A 21,556-nucleotide genomic window follows, 5' to 3' on the forward strand; every position below is an offset into this window, starting at 1 on the left:
CTCTGTGTGGGTGAATTAAGGCCCACGTCTTATTTGGGCTCTGTGCTGCATTTAGCGGTGTTACTCCGGCCTGGTATAAAGCTGACGCTCAGCTGAAAAGCTTTTTGATCATTCGTTCAGACAAGCGGTGTGCACACAATGCAGTGCAAAAGTGTGCACATACGCACATTATAGATTTTTTGTGGCTTTCCGTCATCTGTTCCACTTCCTGTCCTAAATCTGACTGGCAGTGTCCCCTTTAGTCTAAATTAGCCCTGCACCAGGGACACACACACACACACACACACACACACACACACACACACACACACACACACACACACACACACACACACACACACACACACACACACACACACACACACACACATATCCACACTTTCCTGATCCTCAAATTATCTTTGTCTCATTAACCTTAAACAGGCTGATGTGAAAAAAAACACCACTGCTGTGACACACATAAACGCGAGGAGAGCTTATTTGTTGAACCCCTTCCAACAACAATGCAAAGGTAAAGAGCTTTTTATAAAAGGCTTGTTAAGCATTAACAGCTCATATCAGTAGCATTAAAATGGACATGCTCAAAGGCCTGTATAGATTTTAAAAGTGCTGTGAGTTACACCAGTGAGAAAATAGCCCCATCTGTCTTTATTGCTTATATATAGATACCGTATTGGAAATATGCCCATGTCTGTGGGCAGGCACATCATCAGCCTGGGCTTTCACGGCTGGAGCCTCGGGATCTTATTAATGAATAATATTAATCAATAATATGGTAAATACATAATCATCACATCAAAAATTTGATGTTTGGATCATTGAATTGGCATGTGATGATTGCATTGCTTTTACAACCAGTACAGGAGAGGGAACAGGAGGAGTGGGCAGAGGAGATGAAGAGTGCAGCAGGTTGATGACACAGTAAAAGAGCAGGAAAGGTGATGAAGAGGTGAGCACAGAAAAGACCAGACAGAGGCAGCACAGTTTGGAAGGGCTCAATATGACACAACAGAAGCAGAAACAACGAGAAAAACTGAACTAACATTATCAATGTGTCAACATGCAGCCTTATACATGAGTGCTTTATCAGCATTGTGGTTTTACTACTGATGCTCAAAGTCAGCCTAAAGCAGGGATTACACTTTCTGCTAGGGGTTAGATGGCTAGCGCGGGGCTCCACATGGACGTCCACATGCCTTCCTGATTTACATCACAGTACAGCAGCTGTGAATCATAATGTGGTGTTCTTAAAGCAGATGTCAAAGAAGTATAGAGTCAATGAGTCCATGTCAATGTCCACAAAGGAGTATAATCTAGGCTTAGCACCCCTGACTTTAACCATTAGCTCTGATATTTGATAATAATTTTACTTTATAATCTAACTTCAAAAATGTGTTTCTGAGCGAAAATCCAAGAAGATTTCAGGGATGGGTCGAGGCACCACTGTTGTAAGGTCTTGGCAACGCTTCTGTTTGTGACCCATAAAGCTGGAAGAGACCACTTCTCTCTTCTTGGTGTCCTACTTCCCCTGTCCTCAGTATTGAGGGGTGGGCTCATGTTTGAGCAGGACCTTCAGTTTGATCCCAGCTGCACACCTGAAATCTCTGTATAAGGAAGACATTCTAAATATCTTAGTCATAGTTTCTGCTATTAGGTGTTTCCCAGGTCACATTTTACTGTGATCTCACACACACGCACACACGCACACACACTCCAGCACAGCTCGAGTGTGACTAGTTATTATTATTAAAAAACTGCTGGGTGTCCCGTGTGGTCGCGCGATCCCGGTCATAGCTATGAGCACGCCTCTTGCACGCGACTGCGTGTTTATATGACCTTTCTGACCGGTGACCCTCAGGAGGGGACCTTATCGCTCAGGGGTTACAACAACTGGAGTGGCACGCGTGCGTGTGTAGTACTTGTTTATGTAATGCCATATGTAATTGTGACCGCTCGCGTGTGCGTGCGCGCGCTGGATCTGGCGCGAGCTGGTCCAGCACCGCGGCGGCGACAGCGGTCGCACGTTAAACATCAGCCACCCATGCGTGTTATTCTGCGGACTGGGGACTCGTGAGATTTGAGCTGTGCGGGCTTGACCCGACAGATGGGAGGGCGCTCGAGCTCCACCGTTTTCACGCACGGCACGCACGTCGACCCGGTGAAATCGTCACGCTGATAGAATCTGTGGAATCTGTCGCGAGTGTTCCTGCGCGCGCGGTCGGAGAGCATCCCGACAGAGAGCGAGGTCCGGTCGGTCGGTCTGTAGTCGGTGTGGGTCCGCGGAAGGCTTTAGCGTGCAGGGGAGCTGCAGAGGGACTTGCGCTGGACTCCTTGGCCGAATCAGAGCATCCCATTCCCGGCAGCATCCATCCCTCCGCGCCTCAGCTCCAGCGGGAGGCCGGGAGCGGCGGCAGGATGTAGCAGCGGATTAACGGAGGAGAGAGGGGCGCTCAGAGGAAGAGAGCGGGACCGAGGCGGGACGGAGGGGACATGGGGAAGGACCAGGAGCTGCTCCAGGCCGTGAAGACCGAAGACCTGCTGACAGCTCAGCGGCTTCTACAGAGACCACGGCCAGGGAAAGCCAGTCAGTATCCATCCATCCATCCTCCTGTCTCTGTGTCACACACACACACACACACACACACACACACACACACACACACACACACACACACACACACACACACACACACACACACTGCCCGTCATTATCAGGTCAGGACAGTGCAGGCTAAATCTGATGTGATGCCATTTAGCCTAAATGGTGCACTGTGCGTGTTTGTGTGATGGCGTGCGTTTCTCCTGCACGCGTGTGTGTGTGTGTGTGTGTGCTATGACGTTGAGTTTGTGATAGTGATGACGTTGCACATGTGTGAGAACAGTCATCAGGATGTAATCTGAAATTAGGAGCGCTTGTCATCCCATTCCCCACAACTGATCTTTTCTGTGTGTGTGTGTGTGTGTGTGTGTGTGTGTGTGTGTGTGTGTGTGTGTGTGTACGTGCGTGCGCGTGTCAGACAGAAAGGTGGAAAGTGGGTACGCACATAGGCCGTGCACCGCTAGCGGGACAGGGGGATTATTGGTGTGTGAAGACGCCAGATGTTAGTGGTAATAATGTGACGATCGTACACGTGCAGACATTTGCGTGCGCGCGCACAAATGTGACGCTAAAGCATGCATGTGCGCGGGTGCCTAACATGGAGTCAGCTGGGACTTGAGGTGATAATTAGATTTCAATTACAGCGCTGAAACATCTCTCCTCCTCTGCAGTTTCACCATAAGACCCCTCTAAGCGCCTCTGCTTCTCTTCCTTCTCTCACCTCATTTCCTCTGCTCTGGCTTCTTCTCGCCTCTCCTCTCCCCGTGTTTCATCTTGTCTTCTCTCATATCATCTCTTGCCTTCTACTCCTGCGCTTTCCCTGTCTCTACCCTACCCCCCTTCTCATCTACCGTCCTGTGTCATTTTCTTCCTTCACTCATATCCTTTCACGTCCTGTCTCCTTCCTGCCTATTCACCTGTTTTCCCCTTTTTTCATTTCCTCCTTCCTCCCTCACTCGTACCTCCTTTCCACTACTTCTAACCGTGCCGCTCATGTTTCTGCCTCTGTCATCTCTCTCCCCCCCACCACACACACACACACACACACACACACACAAGCAGCCACACACAGCCGGTGTTTCCTCCATGTTCCTCTCCTGCCCCGTCCTTTTCCTCTCTTCTCGTGCGTTGTTTGTCTCTGAACATTCCAGCAGTGCTGTGGAAAAGAAGAAAAAACTGCTTCTCCTCAAATGCCAGAACAGATCAGGCCTGAGTGCTTAGTCCACTGCACACTGACAAAGAGAGAGAGGGTGGGGTGGGGTGGGGTGGGGTGGGGGGGGGGGGTGAGGGAAATGAGGGTGAGGAGGAGGGTTAGCATGTAAGCAAGTGAAATGTTCAGATATGTATGCAGAGAGGTCAAGAGACAGGACGTGTTGGAGGGAGGTTAAAGTGTGTGTGTGTGTGTGTGTGTGTGTGTGTGTGTGTGTGTGTGTGTGTGTGTGTGTGTGTGTGTGTGTGTGTGTGTGTGTGTTTCAAATCCAGGTTTATGTTTGAATAATTAAACAGGATGCCAGGTTTCTCTGCTGGAGAATTGTTGCTTTCTCAAACGCACACACTGACACACCCCAGACACACAGTTACAGGCAGGTACATACGCACACAAACACAAACACACACACAGGGACACACTTGACACATCGGGTGTTAGTCATGTGCCTGACTGTGTTTGTATTATTAATAGTATGCTAATGAGGTTCAGAGCAGCACTGTGGCGGGTTAAAGGGAGGTTTTGCTGTGTTGGTTATTTGCTGTGTTGAAATGTCACACATTGATGCTGTGGATGAAAGGAACAGAAGCTTTCCTGGCATGACCACCTTCAGAGGCCAGAAAACCACAAATTTCTATCAGTCGTTATCAGTAGCTGTTTACACGCATGCACCGCAGCCCTGAACTTTTCCAGACTTTACCCAACTGAGGTGGCAGTGAGAGCTCCTATCGCAGGATCAGCTAGATCGAACTTTACAGCAGTCGCTGACCTGGCATGTGAAGCCTCATTGTGCCAGGGCGAGCGCCGAACACACCATTTTCTGCTGTGTGATACATGTGAGAAACTCTGGAAAATACCCAGAGGTGATGTGAACAGGTAAAAAAGTGGTGTGACTAAAAAAAAAGCCTTCCTTGGTCACTGTGGTCACTGTCTAACTTTTAGATTTCCAGTCATTAGTCAACATTTTGGGAGTTATCCGCTCTTCCGTGATGCCCCTGGAGTGCGTGGAGACGCTTGTGTTTGCTCCTTCAGCCAGCAGCAGAACATTTGGTGTGCTTTGCTGAGACACTTCAGAGTTAGAGGTAACAGAAGCAGCTCTAGTGAGTAAATAGAAATGAGGGACTGCAAGGCAGCTGCTTATTCTCTATTTGAGGGCGTGCCAAACGAAAGGCTAGGCGAGCTCTGTGCCAGTGTGTTACATACAGTAGTGACATAGATAAGAAACGGGAGAAACAGCCGGACTGCTAACAAGTGTTTCTGTAGGAGACAGTAACTCCCACTGAAGAGGGCTTTGTTACTTTTTAAACCTTTTATTTTCACAAAAAGCTCCGTAACTAACGGAACGAAAGGACACCCCAAAAAAGAGCATATTACGAACTTTGACTGGAAGAAGACCCAGAAAAAAAGCACCACTGTAAACATAAATGATTTAAAGCGATGTAGCAGAGACCTACCACCCTGCTGGACATTGTGCATTAGTTTTGCAACAGAGGATGAGAGAACCGCGACACAAGGCCGTAGAGATTCCTTTCATAAATTTCGTTTCAGTGTCAGAGCTCAACTGGAAATCACTTTCGCCACCTTTGGGATGAATATTGGAAAATATTTTCACATAGAAGGGACACACAACGATAGACATGTAATCACTTGTACCAGTACACAATTCTCAATAACCAGTAGATAGCACTTGTGTACTTTATATAACATGCCTCATTCATCCATTCAGACTCAAATGGATGCATCAGAGAGCAACATGAGGTATCTTCCCTAAGAGACTGAAGGAGCCAGGGATCAAACCAACAACCTTCTGATTGATAGGTGACCTGCTCTGCCTCCTGAGCTACAGCTACCCCAATACAAGACCAACACATAGTGATGCAGTTAAAGTCAATTGGCATCACTGACATGCTGGTGACGGTCCATTTTTTTTACTTTGCTAATAGACTGTTAATAGGCTGCTAAGTAGCCTACAAACGTCACTACGAGGTATAAAGTAAGCTACGTTACTACATGGGTTTCATTCTCCCTGGCATTTATATAACGGTCTCAAACCCAAACACATTTTGGTGTATGGAAACGTAACCGCTACCTCAAAAGACAGATGTTCATTTCAAGATAAAAACGCAAGATTTCTTATCAGGTAGTCGGGGCGGAGCCTTCGTGGCAGCTGCGCTAGCCCACGTGTAGCTTCTGCTGTGCTTGTGGGCTACTTTCTGCTTCTGCAGCACATTAGGATAGATAGCACAGGAAGAGAGAACCACAACAGCAAACCATGGAGGTTCATATCGCAGTTCTGGTTTCAGTTCAGAGCTGTTAGACTGCTACCTGACACAGATACAGGACCCGTTAGACCTGCCAGTTTATTATTGGCTAATAAACCCATATTTAACCCATATTTAAGCTAAATGTGTGTCTGTATTGTAAAAAAAAATCAACTCGATCTTGCTGGGTTAAAGCTTTTTTTTTTCATATAGCGTGTACTGATGACTAAGATTACTGTATTAAATTGAATAAACGATAACGTTGGTGTGATTCTCATAAAAATTCTGTGAGGAAACCCAAAGTTTGTCTGCCCGTTTCTCCCCCTCTGAAGACACACATCTGTGAAAAACTGCTCATCAACTCGGACGAGAGGAAATGATGTATCTGTCGGTGAATATCCGCTGAGATTAATAAACATTTGGTCTCCCAGTCAGCATTTTCAGGAACAACAGAGATATATGTGGTGTCGACGCCAGTAAACTATAAGGTAAGATGTCATCTAATGGAGCGGTGTGCTGGGCTGATGGGTTTTCAATCATTCTGAGGCAAAGCTGGAGTTGTGTGGCACACAGGAATACCGAGCTGCAGCTGCACAGAGAATAGCAGACTCATTGTTGGTTGTTGTTGTAGCTGTAGATAATGAGAAAACTCGACAACACCACCTTGTCTTTTAAGCTTGTAGCCTTGCTGCAATCACGGCACTCTCGGTTTTCTTGTTACAGATCAATCAAAAGTTTGTTCTGAATCTTTCGAGTCTGAATGAATCACTTCAGATGAAAGAGACGTTCAGTCTCACTTTAAAGGAGACGACATTAAAACTACTGCCTGCTCACGCAAAGTGAGGCACAGTCCTAAACGATTTGGTAATGGTTTTATTATCTCTGGCTCAGCTGAAGTAAAGCTCTTTATCTTAGAGATATGAGAGCATTCTTATCATAACTGTATCTCTTTTATGTTGTAGCGATCCACTGAAATGGACTTTACTGATGATCAGGGAACGCTGACCCTTTTTTTCTCGTCTTTTTTGGCATAGCTTATAGCACTTTGTAAGCTCTGGCATTCCCAATTCATCAAGTGAACACCTGTAACAGATCTGCACTGAGAGCGCTTCTTTTTGTTAGCTTGTTGACTCGAGAATAACAGGTGTGATTACACACGAAACACCGTCTCCTCATCCTAGCTCTTAGCAAATGTGTGGACTGAAAAAAAAGTCAAATATTGTAATCTCTGTCAGGCTATGTTCTTGGTACTCAGATCAAGCAGCCTTAGTTTGGCAGACTCTGGGAACTGTGATTGTTCAGTATTATACCATCAACAGGATTAATCCATTAAGTAATTATACTATCAGCAGTGGAAATTATCAACAGTCACAGCACATGTTCAGAGTCCGAATCATCTTTATTCGGCCAAGTTTGTGCACACGCATAAGGAATTTGATTCCGGTGCTCTCTGCATACAGAAAACAAAATTTTTTTAATTGGCTATTAAATAGGTAATATATAATTAGATGTATATACACAAGGAGAACATTGGGATTGGGATCATTTTGCTGGGATGGTTTGGATCCCAGTTCATGGGATGGTCACCGCAAACCTTGAGTAGTCATGAGGGGGACCAGTAAATATGAAAATTGTGTGAACTATGTTGTATAGTGAAACTAGAAGCTGAATGCTTTCAGAATGATGGCATTTTTATTTTTTTTTAATTTTTTAAAATGAGTTTACAACACTACTATACATAATGTTCACCGTTATGTATAGTAGAACATTGTTCCAGAAGTCTTGTGGTTTGTTCAGATGCAACTTGGCAAACTTAAGCTGTGCAACCTTTCCAAAGAAGCCATACTTGTTCAGTCGTGAACTTTAACATTTAACACACTAACTGAGACCTGTAGAGTCTAAGCTACAGCTCTTATGTTTTTTACAGTTTCTCTGAGCATTGCAAGAATTTGCTGGGACGTCCAATCCTTGAAAGATTGTGGCATTGTGTTAACACACAACTCCAGACCAGCAAACCTCTGCTTTTATAGAGGTTCTCATACTTACTTTATGCATTTTATTAGCCGATACTGGCTGCTACTTACCCTCTTAATTCCAATGCAAAGGGAAAACTTATTAGAGGACTGCACAGAGTCTTTTTCGGATGACTGTATGTCATCCTAGGATGGGCTCGAGCCCTGTCCCATCCCTGAATTAGAAAGGTGGAAGAGAATCGATGGATGGATGTATATATGCTTGTTGAAGTGTTCACTATCTTCCATCAGTATATACTTTTTTTTGTTAGCTTATTTAATACATTTTATTTAATTAAAGCACTTGTGTAGACTTTTCACTGCCACTTACCATGGGCCAGTTTATGACAGCATGATGCGTCATGATCCTACAGCACTAGCATGCTTGTTGTCTGTGTCTGTCATTTAGATGTTTTGAGGATAATTTTATACATTTTGAGGCTGGTAGCATATTGTGACCCTGACTCGAGTCACTTTTAACATATGTGTGCAACTGTCTGAAATCTGTGCTGGCATTTGTTTTAGGCTACGTGTTACGCTGAAAGTCTAAATGCATGATGACAGGAAAGGTCGGAGGTGATGGAAACAGGACTTCAGAACATCTCTGATAATGAGAACCCCTGAGAAACCCCTCCGTTTCACCTCTCCTGAGGTTTGTGAGTCTGCTGTGTTACATTCAAGGTTGCTTTTCAGTCCTGCTTGGTTATTTTGGCTCTCAGTTAACAATAAAGACTTTCAAAGTGAAAATGAATGAGCCACAGTTACAATTTTCAGGGAGATGTTTCACAATAATATCATAGTCTTGTCATTGTAATCCCTCCCAGATGACTGACAGTCTCCGAGAATGGCACGTTGAGGAGTTACCATGGTAACCCAGCGCTCAGTTGCGATGTTATGACAAAATAAATGATCGGAAAAATATGAACCCTGGTCCAAGGACTGTATCAGAGAAAGATTATGGCAGCGCTCTCAAACAAGCAGTTCATGTGAGGGCAGGAAAAGCCTTTCGTTCAAAATTTAATTTAACAAATCAAGTCACTGATACAGTCAGGCAGCGGGTTAGCGCTGACATAAGTGAGTTTGAAGATGAAAGTCTGTTGTGAGAGCAGTTCTTAAAACAAAAGACAGGCTTTTATATGTGCAGAGTGATACTCTGTCTCTGTCAGCTGAATTAGATTAAATACAAATCCTGGTTCTGAGTTTGAGAGGGAAGCGCCTCATGTGGGTGTTTCTGTGTTGTGAGATTCTGGTCTGTATCGGGGTTCATGTGGCTTTGTGGTAGTCTGATGGTGACACAGTTATCTGCACTCATTGATTCATCAGCTGGGGGGAAGGGATGCTTCTTATTTTTAATCCAAGAGAGATATGGAGGAACCAGCACTTCCATAAATACACACATAAACACACACACACACACACACACACACACACACATATGCATGCAGGAAAATGATGTCAGCTGCACTGTAAACAGAAATAACAGAACTACCAATCAGCACGCGCTCTTTAGCAAATTACAGGGAAAATTAGAGTGTGAGAGCAGGATGAAGGGATGAAGTGCAGATAGAGCTGCAGAGCGAAGGGAGAGCTTTTCCCCAGATTACAGCACAGCTACAGATTATGGCCCGTGGATTATGAGGGTTTGACCAAACCAAAAAAAAAAAAAAAAGTGGAGGCAGAAAGACAAACAAGTTGTTTTTTCCTGTGTCCTTTCAGGCTGTTTGGTAGTGGGTTTGTGAACGGTTTCTTCCTGCTATCCGGTGCCTGCATCTCTCTAATGCTCACGTGTGTGTCACATTTACACAATGAAGCACGTGCTCTACACCCAAACATGCTATAAATATACGCAGACACACTCATGTATGTATGACAGCGATAGTGTCACTCTAAAGATGCAAAGACTGATCCATTAATTAGTAAGTCAGTGTAGAAAAAATGAATCAAGGTTCTTTTGGCGTTGTTTTTTTTCTAAGCACCTAATTTTATTTTATTTTTTTTGGGGGGGGGGGGGCTTTTAAACCATTGTTTAAAATGGAGGTCACCTTGTATTCTGATGAATTATGATGGGGTATTTGAAACTACTAGTGCAGAGACTACATCCCACGATACGATATTATCACAATACTTAACACACGATACGATATTATTGCAATTTTTTAAAATATTTTGCGATATTCAGATTCTGTACATAAAGGTAAACTTTATCAATATTCATTTTATCTAATAACAAAGTCTCACACTCAGTCTTTCTCTCATTTCAGTCAGTTTTATTGTTGACAAACTTGAACGGTTTGTATTACAGTCTAGTCCAACTTAACTGAATTCAACCATCTGGTACAATTATAGCTATTCTGAACTATGCAATTTATGAAAACTATGCAGCCCCTTCAGCAACTGAAGAATTTGAAAGTAAATTAAAACAAAATATAATTTTACATTAAATAAAAAAGTTTTAAACTTAATTAAAATAAAACATGTCTTAAATTAAAATAAGTAAACTGTCATGTTTATTGCTGCCAAAAAAAAAGTTAAACGCATTTGGACAGTGAAGGAATGTCAGGATTCTTGCTCAGAAAAAGGATCAACATGCTCTGAAGTCAGAGTACAAAAACCTTTTTTGTAACAAAATATCGATTTCTGCTGTCCCTGTATCGATACATTATTAGCAAACAAAATATCACGATACTACACAGTATCGATTTTTTCCCCCACCCCTAATATATATACATATATATATATATATATATATATGTATATATATATATATATATATATATATATATATATATATATATATATAAAAATATATATATATATATATATATATATATATATATATATATATATATATATATAAATATGTAGAAGTTATAAAATTTTGGGCCATTATTGCTTATGTTCAGACCACTTAATAATAAAAAATGACGCTTTAAAAAGAGTAAATGAACAAAAAATACTTCGTCTCAGGAAGGTTTTATAAGTTATGGCCACATTGAGGCCTTGCCCCGTTTTATTATTAGCCATAGCCGCTAGCTGCTACCGAAATGATAGCTTAACACAGCGGTCCCCAACCCCCGGGCCTCGGACTGGTACCGGTCCGTGAATCGTTTGGTACCGGGCCCTGAGAATTGAGGCTCAGGGGTGAAATGCATAGTTTTCAGTGTTTTTATCGGTTTTCAGCGTTATTTTGTTATCATTTTTATCGTTTACTCGGTTTTCCTTGGTCTTTTCACGTGTGTTATGAATAAATTTTCTTTTTTTCGGTACTAGTTTTATTTTGTTGTATTTATCCGCGACACCTTAAAGGCCGGTCCGTGAAAATATTGTGGGGCATAAACCGGTCCGTGGCGCAAAAAAGGTTGGGGACCGCTGGCTTAACAGACGGCTAGTGTGGCTATCAGCTAATTGCTAATAGTTAAACAGCTAACATTAACGTATGTGGGGCGTAATTTCCATGGGGGGTTAGGGGGGTTATGTTCAGCACAAAGTTACGCCGATGCTGCCAGGCTAACATTTATGATAACTGTTTATTATCAAAGTGCTGTTGAGATCTGCCGTGTGCCTATCTGGCTGCAGCGCTGCTGTGTGAAGTTGTGCGTCAACTGGAGCAGTCAAAGATGGCATCTATGGTATAGAAACTGTTAGATAGAGACAGACTATCTAATATGAGCTTAATTTTTAGTAGTGTTATTACTGTTTTAGTATTTGAGCATTTAATTTTTTGCAACCCTAGCAGGTTATGAGCTTTACTAGTTATCAGCTAGGCACTCGCTTATCTCCACTTTAGGTTCTTATGACAAACCATCATAAGGTCCTTTTGTTTTCACCTGCTCTCCTAAATATACTCATATATTTTTGCATATAGATCAAGTTTATGTGAGAGAACACATTAAAATCTGAGCTTTTGTTTTTTTTATGAGAGTCCTATAATTTCTTTACCTTCATTACATGGTCGATTCTCTTTAACACACTGAAGTTATACAGTAGGAGTATGTCTGGAAACACTCACAGATGTGAACATGTTGCTTCAACTTTACCGGCTCTCAATTAAATATTGAATGAACAGGACAGAAGAATATACTTGTCCCTAGATTAAAGTTTAAATTTGAACTTTTTTTGAAATGCTTTTCTTACTCTTTGTTACCCTTTCAGAGCTTCTCGGAGCAGCAAAGCGGGTGAACGTCAACATCCAGGATGCAGATGGGTGAGGGATCACAGATGTTTCACATCACCTCCTGTTCCAGCTGTTTACTCTATCATTACACCTCTTTCTTTATCACTCCATTTTCATTCCATCTTTTATAATAACCTATTTCTTTCTTCATGGCCCTGAAAACACTCACAACACTATCAACACAACTGAATCCTGAGATCTTTTCTTGTTTTCTCAGATTTTGAGGTAGTTGTTACTCAGCCATCGAGCCGCTCACTAAAATTCAAAGATCTAATACATCTTAATTTGCTCTTTAGTTGTATGAGCCTCACATGTAAAGATCCCGCATAATAACATGTAAAAAAAACACCTTCAGATTTTTCCCACTTGTTTTTACCATCCTGATTGTAGCATATGTGCCCCGTCTTCCTAACAGTTGGGCCAATCTGAAGGAAACTTAAAAAAAAAGACTTTTATTATAGATCCGCGTTTAGCAAAGACTGAAAATCTCCACAGGCTTGGCTGAAACTGAATTGAATGTGTACATGAACATTCATATACATAAAAAAATGAGGAAAACCCAGAGATGCTCATCTTTTCCACACTCAGTCATAAATTGAAGACTGCTCTGATTCATTCGGGCTCCTTCATAAACCCCCATTTTGTCCGTGCTTAAACACAAGGCTTCCTGGTGACAGTCCATGATTATTTCCTCCTTTTCTATTTTTATACCTTACAATAGCTTCCAGTGGGTCAGTCTGGATCATGTGGTGGGCGACCTCTGGCCAGGAGATCTGTGCTGTAATTGAAATAATCATATGAATTAAATGAAACTGAAAAGCACTTTCTGTTAACTGATTTTGACTCACATCCAAACTAATGCAGAACCTGTGAGCTGGGGTCACAAATAGATCATTTTAAGAGCTCTGTTATAAAATGTCTCATACCTCGCTGATATTAAACATGAGACAGTTATCATGAGAAAAATAAACACCAAAGCCCGATGCTTGTGGGCTGTAGCTGATCCATGTTGTGAATATCTAATTAACTGTGGCAAACAAATAGGAAGAAAAATCTTCAAATAATCAATAGGCTAGCAAGCCGTTATTACTGTTCAAATTATCTCCTGTTTAAATCTGTCTTTGGCTCATAGGAGTGTAGCCAGCTGAAGACCTCAGATCTGAAGACTGTAATTATCACCTTAAAGCAAAGCCAACATTTCCCAGCTCCTAATTTGCTCAGAAATATTCCCTTATCAGCTCTGAATGTTCAACTATGGATTTTGGCTATATTTAGCTTCATGATTGGTTAAGCTTTTTGTGTGCACATGCTTGGTTTACGGCTGTGTTCCGTTTGACTCCATCAGATAACAAAGATCTTTTTATGATGTTGATTGGATTCAGATAATTGGACTCAGCTTCTTGTGTAATCACTGATGAGTCGTTGATTTGACTCCAGGGCCCCGCTCTTATGTTCACCACAGATCCATTAGACCCACACACAGATGCCCTGCGCGTACGCTCGACTCCGGGGGAGAGAGATTGCTTATTAATGGAAGTAGGTCATTTCCACCCGCCCTCCCCGCACGCGCTCCCATCGTCACACAGAGCTGTGGGGCGGAGCAGCTGTACGCCGAAGATTACTTTAGCAAAGTTGTGCTCAGGTTTTACACTATGCATTTGAATGTGTGTATTTTTATACATAATCTGTGTCTGTGTGAAGGCTGTCGCCGCTGCATCATGCTGCTCTGAGTGGCAACAAGGAGATGATCTCTCTGCTGTTGGAGGCCCAGGCAGCAGTGGATATCAAAGACCATAAAGGTAAAAAAAAAATGCACACAGGCTTTCACAGTGTCACTGGGATACGCTGTGCTGCTACAAAATAAGGCACAAAACACACACACGAACACACACGGCTGTGCAGAAAAAGCCCAAAAACAAATACTTTCCGGCTTTCCCTGTGTGACAAATAATACCGGCTTATGTAATAAAAGGTGAGCTTCTTGGAAATCCAATTTATGTCTGTGGCGTGCATTTATGAGGAGCGACAGATTTGTTTGCACAGTCAACAATAGAAAACAGAAGAAGGAAAGCTCCATGGCTGCAGGAGTGAGAGCCAAGTGGGAAGCAGAGCAGAGAGTATCTCGATCCTACGTTGGCAGATTCAAGAAGAAGGAGGAGAAGAAGAAATCTCAGGGCAGATGGGAGTTATAATCCCTCCAGGATGTAGGCCTACTGTGTCTGCACTTTCAGTCATGCCCAGTGTGCCTCTAAATAGACTTACCAGGCCTCTTTTGGTGAACCTACTGCTTTAATGGGTGTGATTTTGCAGAGGCACCAGGAAACAGCACATCTTCACCTTCTACGAGTAGGTGTTTGACTGTGTGCTTTATTAACAGAACATAGGAGGTGATTGTAGTCAGGGTAGTGGCCCAAAAAATACTAATAATGTTTCTGAGATTTAAGATTTGTCCAACCAGATGGAACCAGCCAACTTTGTCTTAAAGAGAACTGTTTCCGGTGTTAGGAAAACATACTTCTGCAAGATGCCAGCTTAAGTTGCCTCAACATCCTGAGGGCCTTTGCTTTGGAGCTGTATATCCTCCAGACAAACATCACAAAAAGGAAATGTGGAAAGTGGCTATGTGTTCAGCCAGAATAATCACAGGAACAAGTGAAGGGTATTTCCAAAGACAGAAAGTTGGAACATGTCCATCCCTTCATGCATTCATCCCTTTTCTTAAGTGCTTATCCGATTCAGGGTCACAGAGTGCTGGAGCGTATAGCTATTGGGCAAGAGGTGAGGTAAACAGTCTATCTGATATCGTGTTGATGTTGTTCCTGGATCAACATAATAATGTTTGTCTGCGATCAACATTGCATTTGAATAATCACTTTAGGATATCATAGCTTTGTGGCTTGGAAGACCCCTTACCAATGTCTGCTCTAGAGATGGACCGATCCGATATTAAGTATCGGTATCGGTCCAATACTGACGTAAATTCCTGGATCTGATATCGGAGAGAAATAAAAAATGTAATCCGATCTATTAAATATCAAAAAAGCACCTCACAAAACTTGCGACATGGCGTAACTCAGCTCATAACCGTAGCATGTCGGAGCAGTGTGGTCACGTGATAGAGCGGCTGTGTGTATTTGTAGCCTCGCTACCAAACCGGCATTTCATCTCCGAGGAAGTGATCCCAGAGAGAAGTAAAGCAAGTGTGTAAGTTTATCTCTGAATGTTTGTGAAGCATTCCCGTGTTAAGCTTAACAACCGATATATGGAGCAACTGCCTCTTCTCTCTCTCTCCCTCTCCTGCTGCTGCTTCAATCATGAAACTGATTAATGATCAGCTGATCGGCTTTTATGTGCGAGTCTGTCTCTCTTCTTTGTTTATCGCCCACTTCGCGCCAGAAAGAGAAAACCAGCGGCTGAACAACAGCAGCACGTTTAAGCTTGATAATCTTTTGTTAGAATTTATTTAATATTACTTTCTACACCAGGATCCTTTTCTGTGTAGCTGACGGCTGGTAACTGTGCAGGGGCGGATCTAGCAAAGTTTAGCCAGGGGGGCCGATGGGGCATTAACAGGGAAAAGGGGGCACAAAGACATACTTTTCTTCTTATTCTCATTTAAAATGTCGAGCTTTTAATAAATAATTATCTGAATCTTACACCCAAAGTTTTAATCTTATGTAAAATGTATAGAAGTCCATTACTGTATATAGTAACTGTTAAGTCTAATATACCCTAGTAAGCTATAGTACTTCATCATCATGTGCAGTCTGCAATTCTGTTGAAGAAAGATGTTGAATCTATTTAATTATTCTTGAAAAATAATTGATTTCTGTGCAATTTTTTTCACACTGCATCAAATTAAAGTCGATTACGTCGATTAAGCATCATGAGGTGGAGGGGGGGGGGTGGTTCCCTTTTTTTTTTTTTTTTTTTTGCTGGGAGTTTTAGAGCCCTATTAGTTAGGTTGCTTACTCTTTAAAATACCAGAATAGGGAGGATGGAGTAGGTTTAAGTTTATTAGATTGATCAGTATTGCTGAACTATGAAATATTTTGGGTGCAGGGTAGTTTTTGCATACAGGTATAACAGAATAGCTTTAATGTTTTTTTTAACCCTATGAACTGATACAAAAAGCAGCAAGATATTAAAAAAACAGTTTTATTGATTAAAAAACACACTATATCGGATTCATATCGGTATTGGCAGATATCCAAATTTATGATATCGGTATCGGTATCGGACATAAAGAAGTGGTATCGTGCCATCTCTAGTCTGCTCAGGAAAAAATCCAAATCCAGAAGGGTTGGTGGGAGTTAGAGTTACACTTTGCTATGTGGTGTGATGGTTTATTCTGCAAAACTATGACATCACTGCAATATGATTGATCATTTCCAATGTTGAACCTGGACCAACATTAGTTTTGTTGGTCCATGAACAACACCTAACACAACAATATCAGATGGTGTGAAGTACAGATACCAGTCCTGTTGATGAATTAAGGACTTTCCAACTGTCCCGCTCTCCAAGAGTAACTGCCTCCCATGACACTGACACGGCAAACCTTCCGGCACAACTACTGATGTTGTTAATTTAATTAACACCAAAGCAGCTGAAACTGATTAGCAACCCCGTCTCTACTTAACTGACCACATCAATATACCAGATGCTTTATTGATGTGATGCTACAGTATACGCTGACTGAAATTATCTTAAACAGTGTGTTATGTTTTCAGTGGGTGACATGTCTGGACTGCAGACCAGCCAGCTAAGAACCCAGAATCTGTGACTTTGGAGGTGCTCTGTTCCTGAAATAAGCAAGGCGTTTCCTGAGTAGTTTCATACCTTTTCCAAAACGTGCATATATTGTTTAGCAGTGGTGGTTCTCTCAGAAATTAAGACTTTAAAGAACGTAACCAGTGCTGGCTTTTAAGTTGCATGCATGGTCGCTCTTCTGTTTAGTGCAGAGGACACAGCGTCCATGATTTACAAAAAAATGTAACCTTTGGATTTGTTGAAGACCACACAGCGACAGAAGCATTTAAGAATCGTTCATTTTTTTCCCTTGAATACTCAGATTTTACCTTAACCGTGTGTTTCTGAGCCCATGCAGTCACAATCAGAATCTGTTATTAATGCATTGCTGCATGAGGCCCAAAGATCACAGCCATTTAAGATTGGCTTTTCAACCTTACCCCCTGAGTAAAGACATTCTTTAATATCGTTTAATGGTATTGTGTGCTGTGACCGATTCACTTCTTTTTTGGTGCATGTAATTAACCTAAAAAATAAATAAATATGAGCCCCTACTTGATGTTTTTAGGTTAGTCTTATCAAAACATTATTAACGGTTAAAATGAGAAAACACTGCCGCCTTCCAAATACAGCGCTATTAATAAAATACGCCTGATGCTGCACGTCAGTTTCTCAACAAGACAGGATTATACTCATTTCTTTTAGGACTTTTGAAAAAATGGCCTCTGAACTGATTCGTGTACGTCGAGCATTTCCTCTGATTTCTCAGTGTTGCTCTTATTCCTGCGCAGTCCGCTCTTCTCGTGCCCAATCACACTTTCGAGAAGATCTTTGAGACCGTGTGATAGTAATTTGGCCTGAAATCTCTAAGCTTTAGATTCTGTAACTCCTGCAGCTGCTGTGCCTCTTTATCCTGCCAGCACCTATCCTCTGACTCAGGCGTCTCTCATGCCAGCTGAGGCTGGAGGGGCCTTTTTATTCAGCTCAATGGTGTGGCTCATCTCTAGTGTCAAGACTGGAGGTCTTGGTTTGCTGCCATGAGAAACACGCTCACTGCTTCTCGAAGCCACCGCTGCAAAGTGGTATTAGATGTCTTCTGGTTAAAGGCAAGGCAAGGCAAGGCAAGGCAAGGCAAGTTTATTTGTATAGCACAATTCAACAACAAGGTGATTCAAAGTGCTTTACAGAGACATTAGAAACAAGAACAAATAAAAAGCATGATTTAAAATTGAATAAAACAAGCAAACTAACTAACTAACTAATTAACAAACAAACAAACAAACAACAGTATATAAAATTAAAACAGATAAAATCAGAACAGTAGATAAAATCAGTAGTTAAATGTAAGTTTTGAAATTTAAGCTTAAAGTGTGGATTTGGTGCTTTATTCAAATGCAGCTGAGAACAGGTGAGTCTTCAACCTGGATTTAAATAAACTGAGTGTTTCAGCTGATCTGAGGCTTTCTGGGAGTTTGTTCCAGATATAAGGAGCATAAAAGCTGAATGCAGCTTCTCCGTGTCTGGTTCTGACTCTGGGAACTGATAAAAGACCGGATCCAGATGACCTGAGGGATCTGGATGGTTCATACTGGGTCAGGAGGTCATTGATGTATTTTGGTCCTAAACCATTCAGAGCTTTATAGGCCAGCATCAGAACTTTAAAGTCTATCCTCTGACGGACAGGCAGCCAGTGTAAAGACCTCAGAGCTGGACTGATGTGGTCCACTTTTTTGGTCTTAGTGAGGACTCGAGCAGCAGAGTTCTGAATGAGCTGTAGTTGTCTGACTGATTTTTTAGGTAGACCTGTAAAGATGCTGTTACAGTAATCAAGCCTACTAAAGATGAATGCATGGACTAGTTTTTCCAGGTCCTGTTGAGACATCAGATCTTTTATCCTTGAAATATTCTTGAGGTGATAGTAAGCTGACTTTGTTATTGTCTTAATGTGTTTTTCTAAGTTTAGGTCTGCATCCATCACTACACCCAAATTTCTCGCCTGGTTTGTGGTTTTTAGATGTATAGATTGAAGTTCTCTGGTGACCTGTAATCGTTTTTCTTTGGCGCCAAAGACTATTACCTCACTTTTGTTTTTGTTTAGCTGGAGAAAATTGTGGCACAACCAGTCATTGATTTCCTCAATGCATTTACCAAGAGCCTGCACAGGGCCTCGGTCTCCTGGTGACATTGTGATATATATTTGTGTGTCATCTGCATAGCTGTGATAGTTTATTTTGTTGTTCTTTATAATCTGTGCCAGTGGGAGCATGTAGATGTTAAACAGAAGGGGTCCCAAGATGGAACCTTGGGGAACTCCACATGTGATACTTGTCTGCTCAGATGTGAAGTTACCTATTGATACAAAGTATTTCCTGTTTTCTACGTATGTTTTGAACCAGTTTAGTACAGTTCCTGAAAGACCTGCCCAGTTCTCCAGTCGTTTGAGTAATATGTTGTGGTCAACTGTATCAAATGCTGCACTGAGATCCAGTAAAACTAGGACTGACATTTTTCCACTGTCTGTATTCAGACACATGTCATTAAACACTTTGGTCAGAGCGGTTTCAGTGCTGTGGTTCTGTCTAAAACCTGACTGGAAGGCATCGTAGCAATTATTCTGTTTTAAGAAGTAACTGAGCTGTTGAGAAACTGCTTTTTCAATGATCTTACTTAAAAACGGGAGATTTGAGATCGGCCTGTAGTTGTTCATTTGTGTCTTGTCAAGATTGTCCTTTTTCAGTATAGGTTTGATTACAGCAGTTTTTAGTGATTCTGGAAACACACCTGATAATAAAGAAAAGTTGACGATCTGTAACAGGTCTGACTCTAAAGTCTTTGAGACCTTTTTGAAAAAACTTGTTAAAGGCAGCGATAAGGAGTCCGCACTGATGTTTTGCACAGCAAAACTTGGCATCACCTTGTATGCTGTGCATGGCTCTGGGAGTCGCTGTGCAGTTCCCTCCGAGGGTTTCTTGGGGCCATAGAAAGAAAGGGGTTGGACTTCTCTTGCCCTTTGTGTTCAAAGTGTTTGTCTCAAACATCCCATGATGCCCTATTTGGGCTGTTACCTTGTGACTTTGTCCACCAATAGTTTTTTCAATTGCTTTGCTGGTTGTTTAGTGAATACACTCTCTGTCGAGTCTCATAGCATGCAGGCCCAACACGTTTTGTTAAAGAGAAACTGGAACCAATGTATTTTCCTGTAAATATAACATTTGTTTTAATTAGCTTCAATTAATTACTGTTGTAGTACATCTGGTTAATTTTCTTTCAATGCAATAATTGTTTAAGCTCTCCTAATCTCTCAGACTAACAGGCCACACAGAGGGAATTAACCATGAGAACATTTGTTAACAAGTAAATTTAGTGATTTCTCTGTAAAATCAGCACCAGATAGATTTCTGTCTGCTTGGTATCTAATGCCAAACTAACCTAAACTAACAAAAAATTTGTATTTGCTTGCACTAATGTGTCTTTACATTCTCATTTTTTTGTACGTGCCTGTGTGCATGTGGTTGTGGGTTGTGTTGTGTGTCTGTTTTATTGTGCCGTCATGTTGGCTGTGTATGTTTGTGTCCTTGTTTGTGTGTGTTTTGTGTAGGAATGCGTCCCCTGCATTATGCTGCATGGCAGGGGAAGACTGAGCCTATGAAAATGCTGCTGAAGGCAGGCTCGTCAGTCAACGGACAGTCAGATGAAGGACAGATCCCGCTCCACCTGTCAGCTCAGCATGGACACTATGATGGGGTAACTGTTTGTGTGTGTGTGTGTGTGTGTGTGTGTGTGTGTGTGTGTGTGTGTGTGTGTGTGTGTGTGTGTGTGTGTGTGTGTGTGCACTGTAGGTGCTTTACTGTGCACAGAGCCAGTGTTTGTGTTATGTGAGATCTGTGTAGTTGTTATGTGGGCTTGATGCTGTGTGCCTGATACGTGGTTGTTGCAAGCTCAGCTTTAAATGTGTTGGTAACATTTGTTTGTTTGTGTGCGTCTGTGTGTTACAGTCGGAGATGTTGCTGCAGCACCAGTCCAACCCGTGCATCTCAGACACAGCTGGGAAAACTCCACTGGACCTCGCTTGCGAATTTGGACGTGTTGGAGTGAGTACAACAATAACTACAACTGGGTTCAAAACAGAAGATTTTTTTTTACCCTATCAACAATATGTTTTACCTAAAAATGATAAATGATGAAGATGGATGTAACATCACCATCACCCATTGGTTTTGGACTCCACATTTTAAAGCTTCACATTAAATTTTTGCTGCCACCATCTTGTTTTTTCTTTAAGCCAGAAGTTATCTTGGCCAATAACCAGGTGACGTTAACTTGCCTGTTATTTTGGATGTGTGAAACCAACTGAAAACCAGTGATTGTGAGGGAAGAATGAGTATTGCCCAACTGGGTTTGACTGGGTTCGAGGTTGATAGCAGCTGCTGGGAAAATGATTTCTAAAGCCGCAGTTACTCAGGCCTAAAGACAATTTAGTGAGCCCCAATAGCTACCTCCTATTGGTAGGAAAAAAGCATGTCTCCCCCAACTGGTGTACAAAAACCTATT

General features: G+C 42.0%; 1 protein-coding gene across 1 annotated transcript in view; it reads left to right on the forward strand.

Moving 5' to 3' along the window:
* The first annotated feature begins 2,010 nt into the window (after nucleotides 1–2,010).
* The window catches only part of LOC308395740 (uncharacterized protein), a 49,254-nt gene continuing 29,708 nt past the window's right edge, over nucleotides 2,011–21,556 (forward strand). Inside the window, exons 1-5 of the mRNA XM_080880729.1 lie at nucleotides 2,011–2,584; nucleotides 12,232–12,283; nucleotides 13,955–14,052; nucleotides 20,604–20,749; nucleotides 21,001–21,096. Of these exons, the coding sequence (XP_080736855.1) occupies nucleotides 2,491–2,584; nucleotides 12,232–12,283; nucleotides 13,955–14,052; nucleotides 20,604–20,749; nucleotides 21,001–21,096 (486 nt within the window). The 5' untranslated portion in view covers nucleotides 2,011–2,490. The remainder of the gene's footprint in view (nucleotides 2,585–12,231; nucleotides 12,284–13,954; nucleotides 14,053–20,603; nucleotides 20,750–21,000; nucleotides 21,097–21,556) is intronic.

The sequence above is a fragment of the Rhamphochromis sp. 'chilingali' genome (genome assembly GCF_963969265.1).
Source record: "Rhamphochromis sp. 'chilingali' genome assembly, chromosome: 4".
Classification (NCBI taxonomy): domain Eukaryota; kingdom Metazoa; phylum Chordata; class Actinopteri; order Cichliformes; family Cichlidae; genus Rhamphochromis; species Rhamphochromis sp. 'chilingali'.